General features: G+C 40.2%; 1 protein-coding gene across 1 annotated transcript in view; it reads right to left on the bottom strand.

Annotated features, from left to right (window-relative positions):
• The window catches only part of LOC120746204 (zinc finger protein GLI2-like), an 80,356-nt gene that overhangs the window by 10,462 nt on the left and 57,509 nt on the right, over positions 1 to 12,385 (bottom strand). The window contains 5 exon segments of the mRNA XM_040051549.1: positions 2,785 to 2,925; positions 4,645 to 4,668; positions 4,670 to 4,756; positions 7,157 to 7,349; positions 7,765 to 7,966. Of these exon segments, the coding sequence (XP_039907483.1) occupies positions 2,785 to 2,925; positions 4,645 to 4,668; positions 4,670 to 4,756; positions 7,157 to 7,349; positions 7,765 to 7,966 (647 nt within the window).

The raw sequence follows: 12,385 nt of genomic DNA, 5'->3' as shown, positions 1-12,385 counted from the left end.
GGGAAATATGCTTACATGATTTATTTCAGACAAGTCCCCCAAAAAACTTCCTTCAATTACATAAAGTACTGATTTAACCAAATTCCTCTGAGAAGCCACAGGATTGATATTAGTGGTGTTAGGATGAGTCACCTGCTGATATCTCGCGGTAAAGACTAGTGTATCCATCCACTTTCCACCTCCGTGCTGTGTCTTTGTATGCAGATACAGCCAGTGAGCACAGGTTTTGATCATGTTACTGATCAATGGAAAAATGATTCCTCACATGTTTACCCTTGAATCTAAAGAAAATAAATGAGTGGAGCTCTGCCAGGGAGAGGATAGGATCTAATGAAGTTTACAGGAAATGTGGTCTCGATTTGTAAAAAACAAGGGCACAGCTGACAATTACCTCGACCACAGACTCATTTGTTTACAGCGCTGCGATCAAAGCATCAGAATCATGTTGAATCTGAAGCGCCGGTGTTTGAAAATGCCACACATAGCAGCTTTAAAAGTCTGTAAACGGTCACAGAGCTGGTTTATGTGAGACTTTGCTCAGATGGACAGAAGAATCGGGGTTTAATGAATGATGGACAGCAGCCTCCCAGCCCTGCAGGACCCTCACTAATCCTCCTCACTCTGCTGCCTCTTTTCTCTCTCTGCTTCACTGCAACTGAGGAATGCCTAAGACCCTTTCAGCCAAGACTCTGCGTGCTGCGATGGGAAAAAATGAAAGCGATGATGGTTTGGAGGTCAGCTCGTCAGCCAGAGGAAAAACTCAAAACAAGCATGTACAAGAACTGAATGAACACAGAGGTTGTTTTCAGTGTCCAGGTAGATGTTCACGTAGATGATCAAAGAGCTCATTCCTGACCTTTGGAACAGAAAGTCAACATTTAGTTTTTAGGAATTAAAAGATTTTATTTCCCTTGTTTCAGGGCAGATTTTTGCATTTTCAGTATCAAATTTGATCCTGAGTTGTCTTCCAGTAAGGTTGGCATTAAACTTGAAGCTTCATAATGTCAAGACCAAATAGGAGACATTACAGCACCTACGTTCAACTCTTATTTGTATCGAAGTAATGTTGCTGTTATATTTAGTTAACTTATTTCTCTAGGTAGGAGAACACAGCTAATGCAGATTGTTTTTTACAGCCATAAAGCTAACACTAGTATTCCATCTCTTGAGTGGAAAAGGTCAGCTAGCCATCCAAACCATCTGGTAACTTAGCAGGCCAAATTTCAAATGATTTATCATCTGCAAAACTGGAGACTCTCTGCTGTCCTGTGAAAAACTAAGAACAAGCTCACTGCTTCCACTGAAATTAAGTGAGAAAGTAAATTAGCTCGATTAACTGATCACCATCAAGCTAGAGCACCTCTACAAAAGCAGAGGTTTTGTCAGTTTTCTGATGTGCAGCATTCAGGTGTGTATTAACACAATACTACAATCTATCCAGGAGTGGGAATCCCAGCAAGATCAGACGTGCAATACTCAGAGAAACCGAAGAGGTACATCTCAGACTCTACAGGCCTCAGTTAGCATGTTGAATGTTAAAGCTCATGACAGCACACTTAGAAAAAGACTGAACAAGTGTGGCTTGTTTGGAAGGGTTGGTGCTGCTCATGCTTCTTTGTGGTAGCACAGCTTAGGTTTATAATGTTGCATTGAACAAAACAAAAGAGTTCAGCAACAATGTCCTTTGGATAGGTCAGACCATAATGGAGACGTTTGGTCGTAATGCACAAAACTAAACACAGCAGTCTGCACACCCTGCAGCCATCAAGTCAACTATGAACTCTTCTGTATACCAAATGTCAAATGTGAGCCTTTTGTTTGATGGGTAAAGCATACAATGATCCCAAGAACAGCATCAAATATACAACAGAATGACTGAAAAAGACAATGATAAAGGTGTTTCAGTGGCAAAAGTCAATGTACTGAAGTAATGTTGCAAAGAAGATTGGCCCAAAACTCCACGATGATGTGAAAGACCGATAAAGTCATACAGCAAACCATTACCTCAAGTTATTGCTGCTGAAGGTGGTTCAACAAGCTATTGAATCATGGGCAGTACTTCTCTCTTTGTCAGCAGCAGTATCTGCCAGAATGGCAGTAGTTCATGCTGTGGCATAAGAATGTGTTGGACGTTCACAGGGAAACTGAGGTTTGTATATAATATGTGACGATCATAATTTTTATGGTTCTAATTTTTGTTTGGTCAGGTTTAAGGAGACCGTAGTTTGGCTGCCACAAGAGGAACCCAACCAAGGTCACCAGTCTAAACAGGAGTAATTTTAACCTGTTAAGCAACAACAGAGTTTCATATAGAATACAGTTTGAGTCGCAGTTATCTATCACAGCTTGCATATTTTATATCTTCCCCCACTGAAAACGCTATGTCCAGATGAACAGAATCAACTTTCTGGGACCTTCATATTTTACTTTTGTTTTAAATGAGTGCTTGGTGCATGATGTGTGAATGATGCAAGAAAAAATGACTAATAACATTCAGATGTGATATTCTCATTGTTGGAATTCAAGCTGATTGATTTTTAACCACAACTGAGCCAAACCAAACTCTAATAGTCTAGATTTAATATCTTTATCTGAGTTTTCAGAAGCTACGTTGATCATATGGTATTTATTCAACAGGCAGACAGGGTTTTCATTGGCCTGATTTTTATGGTTTCAGGACAAATCTTTCTGTCAGCTTCATTTCTTTTAGGTTAGCAAAGGTGTTGAGATGTCAGAATATTTATCAGTTTGCAGACGGTGTTTTTTTTGCAGTCGCACACTTACGTGGACCAGCTGGTCCTGCGTGTCGTACTCTTTGGTGCAGCCTTCCCAGTGGCAGTTGGTTTCGTAAACAGCCTCGGGCTCCTGCTTACAATCGTCCCGATCCACGTCATCCTTCAGGTCCAACAAGCCACTGTGATGGTTCTGTAGAGAATCCAGACCGAACACTGTTAAACACATGTCAAGCTGTCCTTTATTTTTCTCAATATAAATGAAAAACACAGAGAGTTATTTATTCGAACTGAAATAAGTACGTTTTCTCGCCTTCATCTGAGGGCTTGTTTGCACCAAGCACATGTGGAAGCGTTTACTGCCCAGCTGTTAGGAGTCACATTCAGCTGTTTGTTCATATGTTTTACCTGCCACGAACACCAGAGATGGTAAATTACAGATTAAAGCTCGCACCGCTCCATCATGCTTCACTGAAGTTAAAGAGGTTGGCATCAGATTTGTTTTGACAACCTCAACCACAAACACACACGTGTGACTTCTGTTTACAACTCCACGTTAGCTTGTAATTCAGCAGCGTGAACGTAAATGAACCAAACACTGAAATCTCACATTGTCAGCTTTGTGTTTCTGAGTGTGTGATCAGGCGTCTGGGCTCGTCTTCAACAGCGGCAAATCTGGTAAACCTGTTGAGAAACTGTGTTTCTCAAACAGTTCTTTCAGTTTGATAAAAGCTTCCCCTGTTTTCTAAATATCGCCTCCACTTTCCCCAGTTTTCACTGTCTAAAAAACTTCCAGAATTTCCAAAATTGTTCCCACTTTTCCTTTCACAACTTCGACAAAAATCAAAGAATGTCCCAGAGTTGTGATCAATCATTCCAACCAAATGATATATATATATATATATATATATATATATTCGCGTTCCAAAAAATTCCCAGACTTTCCAGTTCACAACTTTGTAAAAAATTGCAACTTTCCTCAGATGTCCCCACTTCCTGGAAGTGTCACTGTTTAAAATGTTCTCCTGCTCAGTGTCCTCACCAAGACAAATGTACAGGGACGCTCACACATGTCTGAGACACAAACTGACACGTAGTTTGTCCCACGTGGCTCCCGGTACACTTCCACCAACACAAAGACGCACACACACACTGACACACAAGGTGCTGACTGCAGCATGTTTGTCTCTGCCCCACGCACGCGATCTTCATCAATTCTGGTGGCCCCAAGACGACTGCGCGCACCGCCGTCCCCATGCATCACGCCCAAACCTGCCTCGCTATCGGAGAGAAGCCGCAAATTTGTCAAAAGGAAGAGGAAAAGGCTCCTCACATGACAATAAAGCCCGGCCAATATTTCATGAAAATGAAGTGCTCTGGCACAGTTTACAGTGGCCGCGGAGGGAGAGGGAGGGGGAGCCAAACGAATGGATGCAAAGCTCTTATCATGTGGAGTTTTTCTGTATCCGAGATGCGATTTACAAGAAGGTCACAGGAGGCTGTGGCGCATCAGGGGCCACGGATCAGGACACAGAGAGTGAAGGCAAACAAATGTTCCCACTTTCCTGTCCAAACTCCCACGCTTCTCAAAACAGTCCAAAAACGTCACCTCATGATCCAAAAAAGGTCCTGATTTTACAAACATCTGATTACTCATTAAAAAAGGTCGTGACTTTTTTAAAAGCATTTTTAATGAATGGCGCCAAAGTTTCTTTCAAAACTAAGTCCCGTCTTTCCACACAATGCCTCTTTCCAAAGAGTACTCACTCCTGAAACTACGTTCAGACTTTGTTGAGCAAATTGTTATCTATTTACAGTTCAAGTCTCAGTTAACTCAAAGGTCATTTTACTCCATATAACCCTGATGCAAACTTAAAGCAGTAAAACACAATTTTCTCTAATTCCATCGTACCGGCGAACAGGGAGACGATGGCCTCAGGTCCTTCTGCTTCAGGCTTGACCTTTGACCTTTTGGTGTTCATGGGGTCAACTGTGCTGCTGACGGCCGAGTCGCCTCTGTGGTTCTGAGGAGGGGAAAGATTCAGGATCAGACACCTTTAGATGTTATGCAAGAACATCTTAAATGAATTGAAGTAAAAGTTTATCTCCAGTAAAAATCCTGTTACTCCTGCACAATAATCATATTTTTACAAGAGGGTTACTGTAACCTAAAGTTCAAAATGTACGGAAGCCCGTGGAGGACAATATTACTATTTTGAGTGATTTATCTGCTGTTCTCCTTCTGTTTGTGTATATATTTATTGTTATTTACTTTATTTTTTGCTTGTTTTAATGTGTAATTTTCTTACTTTCTAACTTAATACTTTTTCTTATTGTATTTATTTATTGTTTTTATGCTGTTTTACATGTGATACTGGGTTAAATAAATTACACTAACTTACTTTAAGTGCATTTAACTTGAAATTTAACATTTTTTGCATTAATATGGTGTCACCCTGTGGAGTAGATTTAATATTATTTAAATGAAATAGTGACAACAACAACAACAAAAACAACAAGCAACCAAGACAAAACCCCACTAGAACAAAAATTAAACTATGCAAACATTTCTATATTTATCATAGAGTAATTCATATTCTCAGCTGAAAAACTCTCTAAAAAAGGCAAATCCAATTCAAAATATAACACAAGGCAAATCACCGGCCCCTGTTCCCTTCTGCAGGATCTACACAATGCCCTTTCTAACCTCTCACACAAACATCTGTAATCTGAGCCAGACTCCGAGATTAAATGACCAGATTAGACAGAGAAACCAAGTGTTGGAGTAGAGAAATGATGGGTTTCCCCCCGAGAGTTTACCTCCAAGGGGGACACTGCGAGCATGTACGGAGGCTGACACCGCAAATCAAAACACTGCGAGCGCCGTGACCCGGTGAGCGAGCGGAGGGCGGGATGATGACAAACAAAATCTACAGTGAGAACAAACAGCTGGAAACCGGAGCTGCAAAATTCAGGGTTCGGCTAAACAGTTATTTCAGCAGCTGGCATGGAGAAAAATACCTGGGGAACAAAAAGGGGGAATTTCCTGCAACCGCACAGAAATCAGAGGCTTCAATCATCCAGAAAGCTTCGAGTACACAAAACTCTGTCAGCTTACAGCTGTCTTAAACTTATATTATTTTCTCTGTTTATTTAAACTCAAACCAGACAAAACTGTCTTTTGTTTGAAGAACTTTAAATACTGATTCAAATATATGAGGCAGATGTTTACAGTCTTGTTTTTTAAAACAGCAAAAGAAATAAAAATGTATAAGAAATCTACAATATCCAGTAATGACAGTATTCAGATGTCGGTGTGTTTATGACTTCCACCCAAAAAGCTGTCATACTGTAAGAATAAACATTTTACTTCTGCTTAGTCAAAATAGAAAATTAACAACAGCCTTATAAGAATGTGTCAACAGAGCTGATGTTACTGAACCAGTGAAAATGTGCTTAAAAAATGACTTTTATAGAAGGAAAATGCAGCGACTACCAGAAACTACAAAAATGAAAAAATAATAATCCTTACTAGCAACAAATAAAAAGAGTTTAATGCTGAAAATTAACAAAAAATTGAAATTAGATTATTACTTCTGAAAAATGAATCCAGAACCAGGTCCTATGTGACAAGTTAAACAAAAAAGAACAAGTAGGGCTTTTTTAGCAAAATTTAAAAAAAAAAAATCTTTAAAAAGCATTTTTTCTTTAAAAGAGGTGGAAAACCAAAAGCTCTCATTCACTTTAAGATTATTTGAACTTGTTTCTAACAGAAACTGCTGCTAAATTCTGTCCAAATCAATATGACAGCATCTTCTATAGTCTTCACATATTTATATGTGTCTATGGAAAATATATTGAAAGGGAAAAAAACTGAATCACATTTATGGGAAAAAATTTTAGACTAATTTCTCAGCTTTGAGCATTCCTCAGAAATGTGGATGTGTTTAATTTTAGTCACACACCAGTTAATCAATCAATCAATCAATAATTCAATCAAGCCATCTGTGAAGCAGAACTCCATAAAAGGTCCAGAGCACGTGGAGCGCAGACATCAAATAACATCCACACAATACAAAAATCATTTCTAACCTGCATCCTGATACTAACCTGAACCTAAAATTATCAACAAATATGACTTTGTGTAGAAACTAAATGAATTAATAAAATCACTTGCAGTACTTCTAAAATAAAGTGCACTGGTTCTTACGTTTATCCCTGTGTGATACCATATTTGATGGTTTTAAAGGTACAGAACAGCTTCCTTTAGCACAAACTCCTCTTTCATTTCTGTAAATTAGTTTTTTTCTCCTGTACTGGAGAGGACATGACAGAGCACACAGGAAAGCAGGACGGCGAGGGGCAATGAAATGGAGAAAATGATGCGAAGTGGAATCAAACCCTTGCCCCTTTGTATTTTGTACCTTGGATACCAGGTCACTGTTGTGGGTGGAGGCAGGAAGCGAGGAGAGGCCGAGGGCCCCCTGGCGGGTGGCGAAGGTGGGCGGCGGCTGGATGAGGGGCGGAGTGTGGCCGAAGGCGCTGAGGCCTCGCTGCTGGGAGAGGAGCTGCTGGTAGGCCATGGGATTGATGGGGTGAGGGAAGGGGAAGGACGGGCTGCAAGTATAAAGGATTTTTGTATAAAAGAGAATCTCAGCGGTAAACATAAAACTTGATACTTATATTTACAATGAATAAATTAAACTTTGGTTTACTGTGCAGTTAACCTCCATTCTTTAATTATTTGAGGAAATAAAATTAAAAACGAAAATCAGAAAGAAAGAAGAAAAAACTTTGTGGCTTTTCCCTTCTGCAACATATCAACCAATCAGGAGAGAGAGAGAGAAAATCTGACACCTGAGCTGGAATAAACCTGTTCAGTCTGAGAAGGCGATCAAACACTGCAAGGGTTCAGTGATTGAGATAAAGAATCAAAACTTGTCTCATGAGAAGGTTTAAGTTCAGTGGATCTGAACCTTTGAGTGACAGATCCAGGTGTTACGTTATCTGACATCAGTGTGGGTGCGGATACCTGAGCCCGCCGACCGACAGGTGTCCGTAGGAGCTGCTGGCGGCCGAGCTGGAGCGTGAATTGTTGATGTATGCCACCAGGGAGTTGGGCGAGGTGCGGATCATCGTCTGGAGGTCGATGCTGGCGTCGGACAGCGGCGAGATAGACAGCGCCCTTTTCCTGCTGAGTCGCGGCGTCAGTCTGGGGCTTGAGAACCGCGACACTGTGGATGACACACAGGTGGGTGAACAGGTGATATTTTCCATCACACTGGTAACATGTAGGTTAGCAGTGAGAGGAGTCTAAAGGAAAGACTCTTAAATCTAACGAGTCACTCTCCACCTGAATGCAGTCTACTTAGAATCAGCCTGTGTCTGCTGTTTGTGCTATTTTGGGGTGGAGGCATTAAAGCGGTGAGGGTGGAAGTGCATGCTTGCTGTGATGGATGCTGCTGCAGCATCGCTGTGACACCCAAAACCCCGCAGACTCACAACAGCCCTATCAATAAGTGCTCACAGCGAATATAGTAAACTATCTCTTCACTGACACAAACAGAGCCTGGCAGATATTACTGTAGATATTAGACAATAAACTCAAGCCTCAAGGATGCAGGAATTGCACTGTAGAAGCAATCGTCTGGAATAAGTGACCTACATTTGACTGGATCTGTCCCAGTGACACAAATTTTAAATGGAGAAGGGTCGAGGGGGTTAGTTGTTGTTTGATTGCACAACACTGAGAAGAATCATCATGTTTTCAGGGTATTTCGCTTTACAACTCCCTACTTTCCTAAAATAAGTAAAGAACACTTTCAGTGGAGGGAGAATTCAAATAGTTGCAGGCTAGGTTTCAGTTTGTCTTTACATAGGGAATAAAGTATAACACTGATGACACCTGGCTTTAACAGTTATGCATGCTGATGCTGATTTGCATAACATTATTATTATTAGTCTAAATCAGCGGTCCCCAACCCCGGGGGACCGGTACCAGTCGGTGAGTCGCTTGGTACCGGGCCGCGAGAGTTGAGGCTCGGGTGTGAAATGTATGGTTTTCAGGGGCTTTATTGTTTTTTATCATTATTTTTGTTAATCATTTTTATCATTAACTCGGTTTCCCTGGGTCTTTTCCCATGTGTTATGAATAAATCTTCTGTTTTTTTGGTACCAATACTGGCTTTATTCTGTTGTATTTATCCGCAACACCTTAAAGGTGAAAATATTGTCGGACATAAACCGGTCCGCTAATGTCCACTAGAGGTGGGCTCCAAAAGTTAAAATGTCCAACTTAATTTCTTTAGTTCCAGCAGAAATAAATGTGTTTACAGCTTAATACAAAAAACATTTTTAGCCTATGTAGTTAATTTGCCCTCATGACAACTATAGAGGGGAATAATTTTTTTTTATAATTCACCTATTTAAATTGCATTAAGGCTGTCATGTTTAGGCTGTGTGCAGGCAGGATGAGGACCCAAACGCAAGCTCACGGAGGCAGGAATGAACTCAAAACACAGTTTTATTGCTGACGGAAGTTAAGGCAATACAAAATAATATGAAACTAAACTGGGAAGTCATAAAGGAACTGACTCACGAGGGAACACACGGAGGGGCACAGTCATGAGGGAGAACACGACACTGAACTGAGGGAGACGCGGTCATAAATACACAGAGGGTTAACGAGGGAAGTGGGAGCACATGGGGAACACAGCTGACAGATAATCGTAATGAGACAGGGCAGGAGTGAACACAACATGACACACACTGACGAGAGACTGTCAAAGTAAAACAGGAAGTACACAGAGGTTCAGACAGGAGGAGAGAGAGAGCACGGGGAGAGCACAGACATAACGGGCATGGAATAAAACACAAGGAGGGGAAACGAGGGCTCACAGATACACAGAGGGGCACACAGGGGGTAATCAAATAAGGAACAACTTAACAGAACAACCTAGGAACCACGGCATAAATAAAGAACAAAATACAAAACACATGAAAACTAAGAATACTGGGCCAACATGGCCCAGGACCATGACATCGGCATTATTAGAGGTCGTGCCGCCTTGACTGACAGGGGCTTTAGCTGCTAACTGTCTGCTATGTTCCTGAACAGACCTCTAGACCAAGTTTAAAAGGATTTGTTTAATTTTGGTAATAAATAAAATCAGATCATCAGCATACAGATATAGGCTGCGATCAGTTTGTTCCTTCTGGTGCACTTTTCATATGATCATCTGACAGATAATATGGCTTATTGTGTGGTTATTGTACTAACAGACCATCCCTCCAGTTTTAGTAAAATTCTGATTTTATTTGGCTTTTAATTAGCAAGAATCGGTGTCTGTGTTAGCTGATAACTTACCCTGTCATTCTGATATGTTCATTTCTGTCTTGAAAAAGCCAACACAGAGACTAAAACACTGACACTGGTCAATGCCTTTAATCTTAAAAACAGCTGTCATCACAATGGCACTCAATCAATTTGAGTGAATGGACAAAGGACCCCACATTTATTATGTCCATGTAGATAAGAAGCATCAGTAAATAATTTGTTTTTCTTACAAGGAAGCTAATATGCTAATAACAGGACTTAGTCCCTTGATGGCACATTTAGAACTGTAGTTAAACCATAATTTACATGCATCTATATGAAACTGTTTGTTTGGTGGTTGAAAGGTGAATGCTGTTGCTCGGCTGATGTGTGTAATCTTTGAGTACCCAAAGTGCCTCATCCTACTGAGACATCCCTGATACTCACAGGCAGGTCACTTTACCATCTGTAATGGGTTGTATTTTATACAAATGCACTGCAATGAAATGTGTCCTTAATGGGCTGACACAAAGGTGAAGAATGAGGGAAACATATCCCCAGCATCACAGCGTTGACATGTATTTGGTGCTGTTTAAACAGTAATCAATAAAACTGACTTCTGCGTAAATCAGAAAAATTAGGGACATTTTTTAATCAATGTGTTTCTTGGTTGGATTTGGGAGAGTTTGACAGAGGTCAACATGTACTGGCTGTTTATTGTTTTAAAAATTTAACATGAGAAGGGCTTAAATTACAGACAAATACATGTTTTTTTCCCAAGTTTTCTTTTGGAGAAAAACCCTAATTTCAATTCTCACAGGCCTTAGAGTGAAGCAGGGAATTAGCCTCCTCTGCAGCTGTCTGATCATTACATTTCACAACTTTAGTCTTTAGTCCAAACATGTGTCTGCATGAAATCCAATGCAGCTCTCACATCTGCCCACATGTGGCGACCTCATTAAGATTCAGACACGACCAATCAATCTTCCCGCAATAATTCCTCGTAATTACTCCAGATAAACATCACCCAGTCCGGGTTGGACTTCACGATGCTAAATGAGGGCAATTTACAAAGAATTGATTTCAACTGCAAGGAAATGTATGCAGAACCATCTGATCGATCTCAGCTCTGACATGTAAATTCAGACAACAAAACTCTTCTTCAAGCAGGTAAAACAGGCTCCAAACTTCTTTTTTCTTTAAGTTGTAACACTGGGCGGACATACAGAACTCATTGCATGCTTAATTGTCATTTTTTTCCTAACCAGCTAGTCCAGAAGACAATGAGAAGCACACTGACTGTATTTAGGTGTTATGGTTAAATAATAATGTTTAATGTGACATAAGTAAACAGATTTTAAAAGATTCAGTCTGAGACTATAGATATTTTTTTCCTATGAAGTCAGAGTGAGTCAATCCCCACAAACTGTATATAAAAGATGTCAGTAGCCACTATGATGTCACCCATGTATTTCTGGCATGGTGAACCCTTAAAGTGAGCAGACTGAACAATCTCCATGTTGGGTTTCTGAGTCAGACCGCATTTGAATGAAAGGATGGGAAGAAGTTATGAGCTAATGCTGGTTGGTATAGCTTGGCTAGCAAGCTGCACCCATAAACTGTAACGGTGCATCACATAGATTAGCACAATTATTTGACAAATTATGGTATCAGCAATATTTATAATTAGCACTATTATCCTGAATGACATCTGTTACCGCTCATAAACTTTTCAATTCTTTTTTTCCCTAAAAAATCTTGTGTCAGTGTCTCCCTCTCTGCAATCTTGGAATCTCTGAGCTCTGTCAATGAAATGGTGGTAAACTCAGATATGCACGTTATATCACGTTTCCCTGTGAATTGGATTTTAAAAAACAAAAAAAAACCAGCCCAATGCTGAAGACAATACTTCAAAATATGAGTTAACAAGCTCATGGGTGACATCATGGTGGGTATTACCATGTATAGAGCTAACCCTCTGGGAAGATTCAAATACGTTTTCTGAAACCCTGGTAATGACTACAATGTGGCAGGTTAATCTGGTCTTAATCTGCAACATGCTGTTTTTAGGCTAGTCTACATAGTGCACACAGCCATATCTGTTTGCTACTCAAAAATAAATGGAAGCCTTAAAATTTGCCCTTTATTTTTGCACATCAAATTACCAAATAATAACAGTGAAAGAAGCTGGTATCTTCCTCAAAGATGGGAATGTTTAAAAAATTTACATTTAAAGAAAGAGTTTATCCATGAGTTTTCCACCACTGACAGTGGCTCTAATGTTCTCAAAAACTGAGCTAATTAAAGCACATTAAAGCATTGTATTGGACACCTGACA

Source organism: Simochromis diagramma, unplaced genomic scaffold (genome assembly GCF_900408965.1).
Source record: "Simochromis diagramma unplaced genomic scaffold, fSimDia1.1 OVJJ01000107.1, whole genome shotgun sequence".
NCBI classification, from domain to species: domain Eukaryota; kingdom Metazoa; phylum Chordata; class Actinopteri; order Cichliformes; family Cichlidae; genus Simochromis; species Simochromis diagramma.
Note: the sequence above shows the minus strand (reverse complement) of the source record. Positions and strands in the feature narration are given on the sequence as shown.